The sequence below is a fragment of the Peromyscus californicus genome, unplaced genomic scaffold (assembly GCF_007827085.1).
Source record: "Peromyscus californicus insignis strain IS unplaced genomic scaffold, ASM782708v3 Scaffold_4__1_contigs__length_199733344, whole genome shotgun sequence".
Lineage (NCBI taxonomy): Eukaryota > Metazoa > Chordata > Mammalia > Rodentia > Cricetidae > Peromyscus > Peromyscus californicus.
The window spans coordinates 15,305,206-15,323,005 of NW_026294562.1; the positions used below are offsets into that span (position 1 = coordinate 15,305,206).

Sequence of the window (17,800 nt, forward strand, 5' to 3'; positions counted from 1 at the left end):
CTGCAGTGTTCCCACCCAGGACAAGTGTTAAGACTGACCATCGTGATCAGGCACGGCAGGGACTCTGGAGGCCACCCGAGGCTTGGTTCTCAGAGCATGGGCTTGTTTGGAATGGAAAATACAGAAAAGAAAAACAAGAAAAAAGAAAGTGGCAGTCAAGTAGCGGGTCACCACGCACCTTGAACTTCAGCCAGAAGGTGTTGTGGGTCTTGTCAACAGAGTGGGGAGAGACCAAAGGAAGAGGTCTGCGGTGACAGCAAAAGTTGAGGGTCATTCTTAATTTGAAAGGCATCTAATATGCCTCCGTACCTCATGTCCCTTGGGGGTGACACACCCATGAGCCAACCTTCCTCTCTGATTAGCGGACCTACAGAGCAGTTCTCATCTTTAAGAGCCAGTTGAGAGGCCACTGCCAAGGACAACCTAGCTCTTCCTGTGCCTAGCTGCTGTGTGTCAGTAGGGCGGCTAGGATCTACAGCAAGCTGGTTGGCTCCTTCTACCTTTTTCCAGGGAGTGGCTGGTGGGGCAGACCTTGCTCCGTGGAAGGAGAACACTCCCAGAAACAGCTGCACCAGGCTGTAACTTGGAGGCACTGAACTTGTATTTCAGACTTTGCAGTGTCTGTCCAAAGAAGATGCCCTGAAGTGATCCAGTCCAGGCTTTGCTACTAGTAAAGCCATGTGATTGGGGAGGGGACCGAGGCTGAACAAAACAAAATGGTTGGTGTTACATAGAGGAAAGAGGGAACACACATCTGCTAGAAGGGTGAACAGAAAATCATTTATCTAAATAGAATAATAGAAATAAACAAAACCTTTTAAAAACAATCACAAGATTTACAAATAAATTGGTACAAAATAAATAGGTATTGTAAATCTACAACATTTGAGTTATAAACGCATCCATAGTGACAGTCGGCTCGTGCCGCCTGTGCACATGACCTGTGCTGGTTCAGCTTCCCATTTATGCCACTGCTCAAATGCACGACATGGACACCATGATACAGCGGGTACAGCTAAGGAGGGTGGAAACACCAGGCAAAGCAGGGCTTGCTTTAGGCCCAAGGCAATGTTGGTAACTGGGCCACAACACCAGGAAGAGGCTGTTCAAAGCCTAGACAGGCAGGCAGCTTCCATGATAGATAGGTTCTGCAATGGTAGGTGAGAAGTGGAGACCATCATTTAGGGACCAGGAAATTGATCTGGCTTGGGTAGTGATGAGGAAGGAGCCACATGCTGCCACCACACAGGGCCACTTCTGCAGTAACTCATGAAGACTTGAGAAGATCTGCTGCCACCTACCTCTCAAATACTGGCCATCAGGAATGAGTTGGGGTAGGGCAATGAAAGAAGCTGGAGGACGAGCAGCAATACAGGGTTTTTTTCCTTTAAAAAAAAATACCACCGTCCTCTCACCCATAAGGGACAACAGAACCCTAGGTTCCATGGATGAGGGGCTTCAGAACAGAGTGTCTTAGTCACAGAAGACATACTAACAGAATAGACATATGTACATAATAAATAATATAAAATAAAGCATATACATTTGTGGATTTAAAGGACTGCAAAAATAAGTCAATGAATTGATAGACTCTTCACAGTAGACCAGACATGGGTAGTAGTGAATCAGAAGCTAGGCAGGGGCTGTCTAGGGAATGAGTCCAAAGACTCATTCTTCTCTACTTCCCTCTGTTCTAGGGTCCTGGGACCCAGCTGTATGTATGTAAGAAACTGGAGTCTCCGGGAAGAGCAGGCACTCAGGTCTGTTAGGCCCTTTTGATAGTTCTCTTTAGAGTGATTCTGGAAGAATCCAACCCCTTAAGCAAATCCATGTGGATCAGATGTGAGCAACATGAGAATCTGGTGCTTTTCCAAATGAGGCCAGACAGTACCCGAGTCATCCTTATCTGAGGTCATTGTTGACCCACAGCTCTCCTGCTGCATGTTAAGGGCTGTGTACGTACAAGCACCTAGAACCCGACTCTAGAACCTGCCATTTTGATAGTGCTTCAAGTACCGCCTGGCATCCCCCATCAAAAGGCATTTAACACAATCACAGTTGAGATGTCTCAATGGCTCTAGTTTAAAAGGGTTGCCCAAGCCCTGTCAGTCACAGGGAACCAAGAAACAAAGGTCCCCAGCTGCTGACTTTAGCTGCTGTGAAGGACTGCTCCCTCTGCCTGACTGGGGTGGGCCTGGGGGGAGGGTAACAGGACTCCCCAGAAGGAAAACCAGTGAATCAGCATCAACTCGGCTGGAGGAAGGTCTGCTCACCCCAGGCTTGAGCCCAGCCTACAGCAGGCTCAGCCTTCTAACACCATTCGTCCCTCACATAAGCAAGTGAATGAACCTCGATGAGTTCATCTTCCCATCAGCCACTCAAACACAAAAGTAAATGGCCCTGAGGTATAAAAATCCACTGAGTAGGTTGCTCATTGATAAATTTGTAGGAGAAAAACTCCCCAATCCCCCCACAATCACTTCCCTCTACATCTCTAAATTCCTCCTAATTCTGGGCTAGCCTACAACTTACCCAGCTGGCCTTGTTGCACAGAAGCACCACAAGCCTAGGCCCAGAATGGAAGCAAACAGCCCAGGAAAGAGCCTGACCCCCCAGTGAGAGAGGGCACACTGGTACTTCCAGTGCCTAAACCAGCCACCAGCCCCTCACAAGAAAAGCACATCTTGGGTCAGAGCAAGGAGGGTTGTACCAAGCTCCCAGGGAGTTCAGGCTACACAGTGTGTTGTAAGAAGTCAGCCCTCTCTGGCCTGCTCTTTAGTCCAGGGAGCAAGGTGTGTACGATGTACCAATTAACCTGCCTGGGTTCACCCCTGGGAGACCTCATCCCCTGGTCCAGGCAGTGACTGTGGCACAGATCCCTGGCAGCCTTCAGAGAAGGACAGAGGTGCCTGTGTGTGTTTTAACTAGCCAGGACACAGGCTCAGTCACTCAGCACCTACTTGGTTTGCTCCTTAACCCAAATAACTGGAGGGCAGAAGTTCGTAGTCCCTATTTAACTTCAAGTCCTGTTGCTTCATTTCTTAAGGGAAATGCGTTTGGACCTGCCATGTTTTCCTAGACTTGGAAAAGCCAGTCCTTCAGCTGTACAGAGCTGGGGATGGCAAGGTGACTTTTCACAGTGTTCCTACCAGTGTGAGGTTCTGCACTGAACACCTGCACACATTTCCTGGACTAACGTAAGAAAGTGGTGTGTGGCTCAGCTCCCTTCACGTGAGGTCAACCACGCCCACCGAGAGCATGGAAGAGGAGGCACCTTCAAATTAAGAACCAAAGTTTAATCTAGTTGACTAGCACCCCAGTACTCACGTAGAAATTTCAGGATTCTGTTTTCCCAAGAGTTGAATTACCAGAGTTGGAACCTGCCTGATGGACAGTGGGCAGTGGAGGGAAGTACCCTCATTTACAGTGAACGTCCTGGCCACAGCTGCACACAAGGCTGCCCTGTCCTCTGGCTGGCAGCAGCGGCTCCAGATACCACTGTGGGCAGGGGGGAGGCCCATAGCAACCCGAGTCTGGCCTGCCTGCCGTACCCCTCCTCCCTCCATGTTTGATGGTGCAGCAGCCTGGGGGCACAACAGGCCAGAGCTACAAGGAAGGAGCCCCTGCGCATGGCCGTTCCACTGCTCGCCAGTCTTTCTTGGTGGGAAGCCCACGGGGTCAGGCCACAGATGGTATGTGCCCTTCCTAGCCAAGACGATGCTGCTGGCCCCGAGGGGCAAAGAGCCAGTGCCTCTCCTTCAGCTGTCTAAGGAGTCTGGGAAAGGGGAGAGCTGAAGAATTGGTCACTCAGACGCGAGCCCCGTTTGAAGGTCGAGAACTCCGCAGAGCAGCTGAACTCTAGTCAGTTCACCTTCGTGCACTCGGGACCCAGGGAGGAACTATTCTGAATTCCTGGTTTTTAGAACTGAGTGAGTACCCAAAGGTAATTAGCTCACTAACAGGACATGAACGCCAAGTTGACCGGCTGTAATCTCAATCTTTGAGAACCCCACTCCCCAGCTCTTTGTAAGCCTGCAGTAAGCTGCCACACTAGGCGGTGAGTGACGCTCACTCAGCTCCCCAGACTCACACATCTCTAGGATCTACAAACAGCAAAGCTTGGAAAGGGATCAAGCATGCTTCTCTCCAGGGGCCCCTTCCAGCAGCAAGGCTGCCTGAGGCTGGCAGAGTAGAGCACTCACCACGACAGCCTTGCTGGGCTCCTGCCGCCTCAGGCCTCAGGGAGGTGCCCAGGTGGAGGCTTGTTGGAGAGGCCCTGGCCCTGGCCAAACGGAGAGTGAGCATCTGCACACATTATGCTCCTTGGTAAATGGATTTTTTTCACCTGGATGTGTTTGAAAAGGGGTACTCACAGTATGAGGTTCCACATGGTAGGAACTTCATCCCAAGGTAGCAGGCTAGGTACCAGGAACAGGCCACTCAGCTCCTTTAGAGGCCACGCTCTCTGTGACACCCACTAAGTGAAGCCAGCCCTCTCTGTCAGGCACGGTACTTCTGAGAACACTCCAGGACCACTACCCAGAGTTAACACTGTCAGTGGACATGGCACCAGAGGCCCAAACCCAGGTGTAGTAGGGCACTTGCCACACAAGCCCAAGGCTCTGGGTCCATTCCCAGCATGCATGCGCGCGCGCGCACACACACACACACGTGCGTGCAATACACACATATGTTTCCAGAGTCACCAACTATCTACCAGGAGACCAACCCAACATGTCACCCTCCCAGAGCCCAACCTGGGGTTCACAGACCTCCTACCTGAGGGAGGCAGCTGATGTTGAGCCTTGGGGTTCCCTGGGCAGGAAGCCCAGGCACAGGAAGGCTCTCTTCTCCAGCAGTGACCTGGGTAGTGAGAATCCTATTGAACACTATGGTCAGGAGTTCATTTCAGCGTATGAGTATTGCCAGCAAACACAGGTAACCACTTCAAACGAGCAAGCTAGTTAAGGATTCAGTCACCCAAACAGTACCCACTGGCATGAATTTCACAACACATGGTAAATTTGGTATTAAAATAAGAGAGACACACAGGAGACAGTCAAAACACACATTTGGTTTCTAAATCCATTTGGGGTCAAACTGACTCTGGCTGTATGGGCAGCCTCTCTGGCACTGGCCACATCTGAAGCAAGAGGCACCTTCGAGCAGGGCCACTGCCACCTGTGGGCCTACAGCTCAGGGACAAGATGGGAGGGGGCACTTGGCTCTGTGGAAGGAGGGGCGAGACAGGCGATCCCTGTCCTTCCATTAAAAACATGGGTCTAGAAATGCCCAAGTACACAGTCCACCCCACCCCGGCCTCATTCGATAATACATAAATCCTGTGGGAAAGAGGCACTCACGGAGCAGCACCCCGCATTTCATTCAGAAGCCCCACGGAAGGTCTCCATTTGGCACCTGGAGCAGCAGCTTGGGTTAGCAAGAGTGAGAGCTCAGAAGGTGGGGGGTGGCCCAGCTGATGCCCCAGACCACCCCAGGTTACAGGAATGTGGATGAAGTCAACTTGCCTCTTGCCAATGATAAACCATGGGTTTAAAATTCATTAACATTCATTTTGGTGATAAAAATTCCTTAGGGTGGGAGCAAAATCACATTCCCAAACAAACGTTAACCCTTCCTGAAGGGAAAGGGACACAGTTAAACACATTTTCGAAACAACACTATGTGCAGAGGGACGTCTGCAGCTTCTGCCGACACCCACAGTGACAACAGACTTGGCATGGTCCTCAGTGACGTGGTTCTCTTCATCCATCCATCAAGTTCGACAGCGACACCCACCGGCACACAGAGGAAAGGTATCCTTCCTGGGGACAGCCGAGGAAGGCCACTCAGGCAAGTCCATCCTGTTAGGGTTACATCATGGGGTCACAGCAGAGTTAGTTCAGACAGACCAACTTAGAACTCTGCAAAAGACACTTAAAAACAAAAACATGATCTCTTGAAAAAAATAAACGAAACAATTTTTAAATTCATGCAAATTGAGGGAGGAAAGAAATGATAAAAGGTACTGAAAAAATAAACATGATTCTATTTGGGCAGAAGAAGTCTGTCTCCGAATTCTTGAAAGCCATGCCCCAGCTGTCGAGTCTGGTCTCCACCCGCCCCATGCCGTCCTCACAGCTTGCCATCCTCTGCGGCCTCCAGGGAAAGGGGCAAAGTCTTTGGTCTCAATGCTGTAGGACGCAGCATGGCGGACAAGCTCACACTGTGGGAAGTCATGGTCAGACAGGCCAGGAGGCCGGACGGACAGACGGACGAGGGGCCCGCGCAGCCCTAGATGGCGCCTTCACTGTGCAGGTTGTGGTTGGCCTTGTTGTGCGACACACAGTTCTGTTCATTGAGCAAGTTGGCCGTCTCGTCTGGCAGCCCATCATGCAGCTCCGTAAGAGTCAATTCAATTTTAGTGTTTTCACTGTCTGAAGACTGAGGGGTTTTGTCCATCCGGGATGCCATCAAGGCATTTTGGTATTGCTGTCTGGAGATCTGGGGCCAGAAGAGGACACAGAAAACAAACGGAGACAGCACTTATTCTTAGGTTCTCTGCATCACACACTGAACACCCCCAAAACACACACTGAGCACCCCAAAGGCCCAGAGCTCCAGGAGAAAATCATCCTTGAGTAGAAACCGGGCAGCTCTGAAGTTCAAGTTGACTCCAGCGATCCAGTCAGTTCTCAGCACTAGAACCATTTCTACATCTGGCCTGTATGCTCAGAGACCAGAAAAGTGGACAGCAGCTTCCACAGTTAAAGTCGCTTTGGTCTCCAAAAGATGTCTATTTCAGACTACGAGAAGAACATGTCTCCAGGGCAGACGGCCGCCTCCCAGTGCTTTCCAGGCCAACCAGAGTCACCAGCTACGGCTCCAGAGAACTCTGAGAATCAATCGCTCTCTCCCTCGTCTCCAGTTCCCGTCCCCGCCAAGACCACATGTGCTGTGACTGCTCATGGCTGCTCATGGCATGGAACTGGGATCAGTGTGTTTTTTGGCCTGTGTGCTTGGCCCAGAAGAGGGAGGTGGGGTGCTCTGACAGCAAAAGGGAAGCCTATGGGAGTGGACAAGCTGTCAGGGAAGTGAGCGACACCTGCCAGCTGCCAGCCAGCCCTGCCCCCCTCACCTTGACGAACTGTAGGTCGGAGAGGGCTCGTACTGAGTAGTCCGGGATGTAGACCTGCAGGAAGGAGGAATTGAGCTGGTGGTTGCTGCTCCCCAAGGTCGGTGTTGTGGCGTCAATCCGGTCGCTTCGACTGAGGGAGTCTGAGTGGTTCAGGCCACAGGGGCGAGGAGGTGACTTATTTTCACCTAGAAAAGGGAGAAGAAACAGCTTTGACAGCACTGTAGAGACAGCCAACCGGGAGTGATTACTCCAATAAAACATCACTACCCAGGCGCACACCATGTCTCTCCCTCCGGCAGGCAACATGGGTCCCAGCTGTGACGGACCCAGTCGGGGCAGAAAGGCAAAGGAAGGATCACGGGAGGAGAACCCGCCTCACAGGGGAGGGAACATCACCAGATAGATACGCAGGTGGGGCGGGGACGAGGCCCAGGACACGGAAGCTGCCCGAGACTAGGAAGGGCCAGAAAAGGCTCTTCATTACTTTTCTAGAAACCAAAACTAGTTTTCAAAGTCCCTCTGCTTGTCTCTTTTGCCTCTTATCCACCAGCCAGCTCAAGGATGCCTTGAGGTGACGGCAAGCCTGTGAAAGGCCTGCCTCCAGTGCCTTGGTGCTGAGGGTTCCTGGAGTGAGCTCTTTGGAGCAAGTGTTCAGAGAGCAGGAGACCTAAGTGTTCCTGCTGTCGGAGAACATTCCTCACAGCTTTTTTTTTTTTTTTTTTAGTGTGCAAGTCTGTGCACCACACACAGTGCCCATAGAGGCCAGAAGGGGGGGTTGGATCCCCCAGAACTGGAGGTACAATTTTTAGTTGTCATGTGGTACAAAGAATTGAGCCTAGGTCCTCTGGAAAAGCAACAAGGGCCGTTAACCAGAGCCGTCTCTCCAGGCCCCATTCCCTGGAGCTTTAGAGATGAATTGTGTTAAAATAAAACTCTAGCTGTATGTGGTGGCGCATGCCTTAATCCCAGAGGTACTCAAGGACGGGGTAGGTACATCTTTGAGTTCGAGGCCAGCCTTGTCTACAGAGGAAGGTCCAGGGCAGTGGGGTTACAAGAGAAACCCTGTCTCAAAAAACCTAAGTAGGTAAATAAACGAACAACCCCCACTTTCCGTGCCAAGGAGGCTGCCTTTCCTCTGTTGTAACCGACTCGAGTGCGCAGACCCTGCCGGCTGCCCACAGGCAGTGGCTCTGGATTGCAGAATGTCACAGGAGCAGAGGGGACCCACTGACCTATTGTCCAATGTCCCTAACAGATGCCCCCACAGAAGAGCCAGCCTGTGGCTACTCTGCCCCTCAACTGGAAAAGTCTATCGCCACACTCACAGTCTACCTCCTGCCTCAAGTGACAGGCTCACACAGTGCCACTGAGGAGCTTGCAAGGGCCCTGAGAACCCAAAGCACTGTGTTCCACTGAACTTTTCCTCCCTTCACAGCGGGACCAAACCCGCAGACCAGCCCTCACTGACTCCATTTGCTAAACATCCCCTCAGGACAGAGACCGTCAGTACACCAGGACTCACTCCCAGGCCACAGGCTCTGAATCTACCATCATTTTTTCCGTCACGGCTCACAGCACCGGCTCCCACTGCATTTGACTCAACAGCGCCTCCTACTGCCCCTTCCACCTCCTGAGAGAATGGGCACGTTAATCACCAGCCTTAGCAGAGAACTTTGAACGGGCAACCCAACTCCGCTAAGCTTCAAAATCCTTATCTGTAAAATGTGCACAGTGCTCCCCAGCTCATAGGTCTGAGGGGTCAAAGGAAGATATGAAGTGCTGAGAACAGTGTGAGATCTAGTGAGCACCAGATGAATGTACCACATAGACATGTCTGTTCTTTCCTGTTAGCTTCTCCCAGACCTCGCCACCATGCTCCTGCCTCAGGATCAAGCCTTACCACACAATGATGACATCACCTGTCATGACAGATCTTTCAGTTCTTTTGAACAAGGAATTCTGCGGCTGTACCTCTGGGTTTCGGCTGCAATCACATGTTCCACACATTTTTGAAACAGTGCTCACTTCTACGGTTTCAAGGTGTTAAAGGCAGGTACCTGGCCAGCTCACTGCTTCCTGGCCAGAACTCCAGGTGGAAGGCACGGTCTGGATGCTTCTGGGCTCCCTGTTAGTGTGCGTGCGCTGCTTTCTGGTTATGTGTGAGCGTGGATCTCTTGCTTTGCCTGTGATTGTGGCCTCAGCCTGGAGAAGGCACCCATTTCTCTGTACCTCTTCTAGAGAGCCATGGGCCTGACAGGATTGTCTGGGAACATACCTCATGGCTTTAATACACTGCTCAGCATCTCAAGACAGTATTAAAATCTGAACAGCAACAGCAATAATCTCACACTAGCTAAAGCCTCCTCAACACGAAGGCAGCAGGCCTTGAGAAACAACTCTACCTGCCTCCATTTCTAGCAGACTCACGTTCAACTCTTGCTCACAAAATGTCTCCAGGAAAGTTTAATCATTTAAAAGTGATTACAAAATTATTGTAAAAAGAGGGAGGGGAGAGCTGGACTCTGGTGACAGAGCAGGGTGGAGGCATCGGGAGAGATTTAACCGGCTTTCTGGGGTTGTTGGGCGTTTGCTACTCTTTGATGGAAGCTGCATGTTTTCTCAAGAAGCTGCTGGAAGTCTGTCCTGCAGGCAGTACTCTGACGTAAGCGGGGATCTGGGGATCCTCGAACTATTCCAAGATCTAAGTGGGATGGCCATCTGAAGGACTCGCCGTATTCAGTCATAAGTGTGACCAAAGACACACAGGCTTGTCCACCCAGCGAGGGTGTGTTTGCCTCCAAGATGCATTTCATTCTGGTCCTGTCCACCCTCGCTGAGAGCACTGCTTCTCCTGTCGGACTCGATAGGGATGGCAGTGGGTCTCAGGTCACAGTTGCAGACCCCTGTGTAGCCCTGGCTGTCCTGGAATTCACTTTGTAGACCAGGCTGGCCTCAAACTCAGAGATCTTTTTCTTTTTCTTTTTTTGCCTCCCAAGTACTGGGATTAAAGGCATGTGCCACCACCACCTGGCTCAGAACCAGAATTTTCATATGCCATCTTTGAAATAAGCTGAAGCCAGGCCTGTAGAAGTCTCCAGGCCAGGAAAATCTATGACCTCCTTGCTTATTCTAAATGTCACACACTTCTTTCTTCCACCCAGAAGACAAGTGTTTGAGTAAAAAAAACATCCGTCGATTTGGAGCAGGTTGTCAGGGGACAAGCGTGAGGGACGTTTGTTCCTTTCACATGTGGGTCCCAGGCATCAGGCTCAGCGTCAGGGGTCGTTCCTCACTGAGCCGTCTCTTGAGGTTTAGAGACCATGATTGCTCGAGTGCTGTGTTCAGGGTGCAGCTTTGCCCACCAGTTCTGTCCAGCGGGAGGAACAGCAGCTGGTTAAGAGAACGAAGGAAGAAATACAAAAAGCCAAGTCACAGAAGAGGTGGTGGCCGCTCTTCTGAGGCTGACTTTGGAGACTGCCGTCTACCCGCGTGTAGTCGCAGCAGGACGTGGGTGAACAGCAGCAACGGCCCTGGAGGGTGCATGTCACTACATCAAGGTGTTGGACGGCTGCGTGAACTCTGTGTCTGGGTTTCTGAGCCACTTTTGCTGGGAAATTGAAGCACATGCAGCTGACACTTCTGTGAGAGACTTTCCAATGCTTGCCAAACACTGACGCCCGGCTTGTGTGCAGAGTGGCATTTCCGCAAGTTTCCCGCCCCCGTTTCCAGACGGAGGCTTCCGACCTCAGCTGGCGCCCCAGCTAGCCTCCTGGGACTGTTCTGTTCAACTGCGGTCAGAATTTCAGTTATCTCCATTTCTAGAACACGTTCCCGACTTGTGTTATTAACTGATCTCTACCCCGCACGGCTGGTTTTTGCAATACCAATTGTTCTTCTGTAAGTTGAGTCTTAAGAAAGTGACCTTGGTTATTCACTGTGTGCCTTACTGTTTTCAAACCTGTTCTCCTTTCCTGTTCTTCCATCGTGTCTCCCTGGTCCAGCTCCCAACTACAGAAGTGCAGTCACACCTTAGCTCTGTAGAGTCACTTAAGGGGGGCGTGGCCTCCTTTTTATCGGTATGAGCTTATTTGGAAGACAAAGGACAAAACAGAATGTTTCACAATGAAGAAGATTAAGGGTCTCCAGGGATGAGCAGCAGGGACGCCCACAGGGAAGTAGTGGATGGAGATGCAGCTGGAGGCCATGGAGACCAGGAACAATGCACTCAAGGCAACTACACCCAGCAGAGCATGCCTTTACCTCAGATCCCTTCGGCTGGAGTATAAGCAATTGTGAACCATGCACAGGGTGTGTGTGTGCTGGGAACCAAACGCAGGTCCTCTGCAGAACAGCAAATGCTCTTAAGTACTCAGCCATCTCTCCGACCCCACGGAGAGGAGTTTTATACTGAGTGGGCAGGGAGAGGTGGCATAAACATCTGGGACTCAGTAAACCCAGTCACTTTGGACCATATGTGTTAACTTTGACTCTCAGCAGTCATTACCACCAATTCACATCAACGGTGTCTGCTGAACCCTGGTTCAAAGCAGAATCTGTGGTTTCTCCGTCTTGTCTCCAGAGCTCTATGTTTCTGTGATGCACATGAGCCGTCCTGACTTCACCTGTTCCCATATGGTCTTCCTTTCACCATGGCGGTCACATGATCAAATGATGCCCAGAATGAGGACTATGAAAATTACTCAAACGGACATGGACCAAAAGGCACAAATGGAGAAAATGGAACGCAATATTTTGAACTTATTTAGTAGGGACAGACTAGAAATATAGGCTTCCTGGGTTGGCGTTGTTAGCTGGGTTTGCATGCTGTGGTTTGGGGCAGCTGTGGGCAGAAGTGGTCGACAGGCATTTCTCTCTCTTTCTTTCTTTTTCAACAGTGGTATACCTGTAAGTTTGTTGCACAGAAGTTTCTATTTCTTGTCCTCAGTATTTTCTTGGTAATTCTAGACTGAGGCAGGGATGTTTTGTTTCTTTCGTGTTTATGAATTAAACCCTCTCCTTTGCCCCAGTGTTTCTGAACCCTGAATCTACTTGGCTTGAAACCAAGCATCAGAACACTGTTTTGCTGCACACTGAAGACCGGACAGTTCACTGAAAAGCTTTGCTTCAGCTCTGGGTCTGGGGCTGTAATGAGTGTGGCACCAAGTGCTTTAACTGCTGTTTGAGAACCGAGCTTCCAGTGGACTCTGGTTTGGAACAGAGCCTAGTAGATAGGGTGAGATTTGGGGGTTTGCGGGCTGAATTTTCTACTCCCTAACAGAATTAAGAATTCTAATGACTAATGAACAATCACCCACCCTCATGGGCCAGCGGAGGGAAAATGCTGGTTCTACCATCTCCCTCTCAGTTCATATTGGGCTTTGAGCTATTGAAATGTTCTTCTGTGCCACAAGGTCACCTCCAATAAATTTGCTTAATTAAAAAAAAAGGAATAACACAAATTGGCATCCTTTATCTGAAATCCTTGAGATAAAGGGCAACATTTCCTAATGTAAATTGGTCCATGTGTGCATTCCACACCACAAGCCCTGTTCTGCAACGCTAGAGTAGCCCGGCAATTCAAACTGGGCTACAGTGAGGCCCAGAAGATCTGAACCCACAGAGAGGGGCAGGAGCACCTCCTCCACCCAAGTTTGGGTTCACGTTGCTGTTCAATTTATATGTCAGTGTTTTATGACAGTAATACACATGGGACTTCAATTTTATCTGGGCATGGGGGCATTTGGGAGATAAAGACAGGGAGATCCTGAGTTCAAGGCCATCCTCAGTTATATAGCAATTTCAAGTCTGAGGCCAGCCTGGGCTATAAGAGACCTCATCTCAAAACCAAGACAAAACAAAAACAAAATCAAGACCTTTTCAAACTGGGCATGGTTGCGTATCCCTTTAGTCCTAGCACTCACGAGGTAGAGGCAGGTGGATTCCTGTGAGTTTGAGGTCTCCCTGGTCCACATAGTGAGTTCCAGGACATCCAGGACTAAGACCCTATCTGAAAACCAAACAAACGAATAACGCTTCCAGCATTGTTTAGTTTGTTTTTCTGGCCTTTTGATCCAGTTTATTTTATCCATCCTACCCAGAAATCCTTTCTTTTGGCAGCAAACGAGCAGACACAATAATGAAACATGCCTTCTTTGCAACCACAGGCACCTTCTGGAAGGGGCCGGATAGCACTGGCTTCGTCTAACACCCACTCATGAGGTAGCTCTGACAAATGTCAGCGGGCCTGTTTATTCCTGACCAGATGGAGCAGGCCTAGCAAAGAAAACTCAAATTCTACAGAGAGAGTAAAATTCAAATGTTTAATGGGCTTTGGCCAAGAGTCATCAACTTCAGTACCCCGCGACTTTTTAAACAAACGGGAAACATGAGCAAAGAAAATGGGAGAAACCACCAATGCTTGTGAGTGCACGTGTGTGCTGTTGGCTGGCTTGAGTCCGACAGCTCTAGGAATATCTCATGCTCAGCATATCTTATGCCAAACTCTGAGCCCAAAGAGTGCGTGCGTGCGTGCATGCGTGCGGCCTCATGTATGGTGTGTATATGTGTGTGTGGAGGCCAGAGGTCAACCTTGGGTGTCCCTCAGGTGCTGTCCACTCTTTTTTAGACAGTGTCACTCACTGGGACCTGGGACCCACTGATTTGGCTCAGCCGGCTGGCCAGTGAGCCCAGGGGTCCTGCTGTGTCCGCTCCCCAGTGTTGGGATTAAGCAGACACTACTAGGCTTGGCCTTGGGGAGCTGGAGGTCTGGTCTTCATCCTCTTCCGGCAAACACCTCAGCAGCTGAGCTATCTCTGAAGTCCCATTTTGGGTTTTTGGAAGCCAGGGTTTTACTCTGCAGCCATTCTGGATACAAACTCACTATGTAGCCCAGGCTGGCCCTGGACATGTGGCAATCTGCATGCTTCAGCCTTCTGAACACAGATTAGGCATGTGGCCCACCACACCTGGCTGACAGCAGACCCAAGGGAATGTTAACTAATTTCCTTCTAAGATAAGCATTGCCTCCTCAAGCACCAGAATTATAGAGTTTGAAGTTGGGACTGTATGTAAATTTCATCAGATTAAAAATTACAAAACAATGGCGAAAAAGCAGTACAGAAAAGTTGCATTAACCAACACAGATGCTCAACAATCTTTCTTTCTTTGAGACATGGTCTTCTTACATATGTCGCTCATGCTGGTCTTAAACCCTTGACTCTTCTGCCTCAGACTTCTGTGTGCTGGCATTACAGGTGTGCACCACAACAAGCTCAATTAAGGCTGAGCAATTTTAATTAAAGAAAGATTAACTTTTCTTTTTAGTGGCTGGGCACGTTAGGCATGGCCACGATCTCCTGCGGGGAGATAATCCGCAGCTGGTTAGGAATGTGCATGGCACTAATTCCTAACCCAAGGTGAGACCCCCAAGCAGCAGGGCCATCTGCCTGAGGAGGACAGACATACACCAGCCAGCTCACAGGGAAAGAGTGCCCCAAATCAGGATGAGCCAAGTCTTTTTCTCACTTGCCAAGAAAAGTCCATACTCCCTAAGATTTTGTCCAAATGGATTCTTTGAGAAATGAGAGCAGTCTAGACTTGGGTTAGACCCTCAGGTCTCTGCAAACTCCACATTCCATAACATGCTAGAGATGGAGTAAGACTATGGGCAGACCTGGGTGTTCCAGGACAGTGCAGGCAGGATAGGCACTAAACTGGCCAGGCACCATAGCAACGCTTCCTACCCCTGGTCACCATAGTTCCTAGGCCAGAGTCCCCTTCCAAGCCCTCTGTGGCTTATGTTTTCCTGGACAGCTCCCTCTTAGTCAGCAACCTTCGAGTTTTAGGGCTGGCAGGAAACAGGAACAGCATTGTGGAACTCGAGCGTGCAGCCCTGGTGGCCAGCTTCCCCAGGGTTATGAAAAGGAAGCATGCAGCATTACCTGGAGAGCCTGCCGTTAACACCTCTGTCCTGCTGACAACAAAGGTCCGAGACAGGGACAAAGGAACTGAAATGGAGAAAAGCAGGGTGAGATGGCATCGAGTCAGAGAGATCGTCACCTCCAAGGGACGGGAGCAGACAATGTCTCGCTAACATTCCACCCGAAGTGGCAAAGCCCACGCGGTGTTACGGTGTTACATGATGGAAGGGACACAATGACTTTCCAGGAAGAGCAGGCAGGGGAGTGCCAACGTGATGAATCTCACGCTGTGCTCTTTTCTGGAAAGTTCTTAAGCCCCCAATACCCAAATGGGCTCCACAGCCCCAAAACAAGCTTTTCTCAAGGCCCAAATCACAATTAGCCACACACAACTGGCGGCGCAGCTCCTGTGGGCTCTAAAAACAGGCGGAAGCCACACTCCGGCACTCACCACGCAACCCTGCAAGGCCTTAGTCCCAACTCACTGCTAGTCTTGGTTTCATAACTTTGGCCTGATGTTTTGAATTGCTTGGGATGACTGCAGATTTCCAAACAGAGGCAAAAGTGTAGAATGCCATGCTCAGACTGCCTGAGAATGGCAGCCCAAGCAAGGCTCGTCGCTGCTCTCTCAGACGGGAGGCTAGGGACAACCCAAGGGCAAGCCATGGAGTCTGGGGGCAGGCCTTCCCACATGTCCTGAGAACCAAGGACTGGAGGCTTTACCCAGATTGCTGGCTTTATTTACCTCTTTGTTTTGAGACAAGGTCTCAACAGGTAGCCCTGGCTGGCCTGGAACTTGCTATGTAGGCCAGGCTGGCCTTGAACTCACAATCTTTCTGCCCCTGTTTTCCTGGTGAACAGATGACTTTTCATGTGTGTGTATGTGCCATGGCACGTATGTGGAGAACAGAGGGAAGCTTGTGGGTTCTTTCTTTCCACCATGTGAATCCCAGGAATTAAACTCACGTTGGAGGCTTGGCGGCAAGCACCTTTACCTGCCGACGCCACTTCTCCCGGCCACAGCTAACGTGAACAGACACAGGCAGGTCTTAATGTGGCAAGAGCTGTACTGATTGGACATCTCAGTGACAACACGGCCCCCAGACCTAGTCACGAGGGTCAGTAAGCAGCAGCCTTTGAGATGACGACGAGGGCTTTCCGGTCAGGAGGCATCTCTTCGCTGGCTTTTGTTGTTTTGATTGGTTTGAAAGGTCTCCTGTAGTCTAGGGCTGGCCTCAAACTCACTACATAGCTCAGGCTAGCCTAAAACTCCTGGCCCTCCCACCTCCTTCCCCACATGCTGGCCCTGGAGGTGTGGCCACCACCCCAGCCTTTTTGCTGACTTTCTCAGTGGGATTTTCCTTATACTATGGTTCAATATGTGCTGGGCTAGTGTTGAGGTTTAAATATCCAGTAACCAGCAAAGATGTATTGCTCTCATTTCTTTTCAGAGCTACCTTGTAGGTGTGGGTCTGCTAACCTGGGCTAACTTGAGGTACTCGGTCCCAGAACCATGATAACACCTTTCATGATGTAACATTTCCTCCTGTGGTTTTGTTGTTTCTCATCCTTTGTTTTGACATGTGAGACAAGGTCTTGCTATGCAGACCTAGCTGGTTTAAAGCTCACAAAGCAGACAACACTGACCCTGAACTTGTAGCAATCCTCCTGCCTCTACCTCCCGGGATCCTTTATATTTTAAGGGTCACAACACACTGAATACACAGACAGTGCCCCAATCAGCTCTCCTGGTTGCTATAGGACACCAAAGGTCTTTTCTCAATGTCATACAACCTGCATCTTGGGCTGTGACGCAGGTCTTTCCATGCCCAGTCACAAAGCCCTCTCCAGTGTCCCCAAGCAGAGGGGATGAAGGCCACCTCCAGTTTACAACAAAGACCACCTACATTTGTACGTGGTGGCAATGGGGGCAGTGTGCCCTTGGGACTGTGACACCTGCCCAGGATGGTGAGGAGTCTTGACAGTTCACTGGCTTCCTGATGGTAACAACCTCATGTCTGTCACACTGCTGGGTGGAGAGTGGGGGAAGACCAGTGTCACAAAGATAAGCTTGCCTGACGGTCCCCATCCCCCATCCCTGTTAAGATTTTTGCTTGTTTGTTTGTTTTCTTTTGTTTCAGTTTGACAGTCCTCCTTTAAGGTGGGTTAGGGTTAGCTTTGGGCTTTGGGAAGGTTTCCTGGTACAGAATGGTCTCTATATTTTGGCCACAAGGTGGCACTCCAGCACCTCCGTTTACCTGCCTGATCTGCTGCTCCTTGGCAGAGAAAGCAAGCCATGGAACAGCTAGAGCCCCAGGGGTTGGGAGCGCGGCAGAGTTGGGTGCAGACACCCCTGCTGGGACAGGTTACCTTTCAGGCACCTCAGAATCTCAGAACTTGCTCAATTCCCCATGGCATACCCACCCACCCCAAACAGCCCACTTTCTGGATAAACAGTCACAACTCCTTCATCCTCAGGAAGATGCAGTGGAAAATCCCCAGAGTAGCTAGGATGCACAGCTCAGACTTTGGGTAGAGATAGGGACACTTCCCACGCCAGGCAGGAGAACACTATGGCAAGTACTAGACTTCTAGGAGTACTAAAGCTGACCAGCAACTCAACAGAACCGAGGGTGCACCCCCACCAGAAGACATGGAGCTTTCACAGGAAACAGCCTGAGATGGCTGATCTAAGTGTCAACTCCCTGGGTTTACAATCACCATAGAAACACACTTCCGGTAC

The 17,800-nt window shown here is 50.3% G+C and overlaps 1 protein-coding gene across 2 annotated transcripts in view; it reads right to left on the bottom strand.

Moving 5' to 3' along the window:
- Positions 1 to 758: 758 nt before the first annotated feature.
- Positions 759 to 17,800, bottom strand: part of Cnnm2 (cyclin and CBS domain divalent metal cation transport mediator 2) — a 141,401-nt gene continuing 124,359 nt past the window's right edge. Inside the window, exons 6-8 of one of the 2 annotated variants that reach the window (XM_052760646.1) lie at positions 15,079 to 15,144; positions 7,139 to 7,323; positions 759 to 6,504 (exon numbers count right to left, since the gene is read on the bottom strand). In XM_052760646.1, the coding sequence (XP_052616606.1) occupies positions 6,295 to 6,504; positions 7,139 to 7,323; positions 15,079 to 15,144 (461 nt within the window). In that variant the 3' untranslated portion in view covers positions 759 to 6,294. The remainder of the gene's footprint in view (positions 6,505 to 7,138; positions 7,324 to 15,078; positions 15,145 to 17,800) is intronic. The other variant, XM_052760647.1, reaches the window with a different exon arrangement.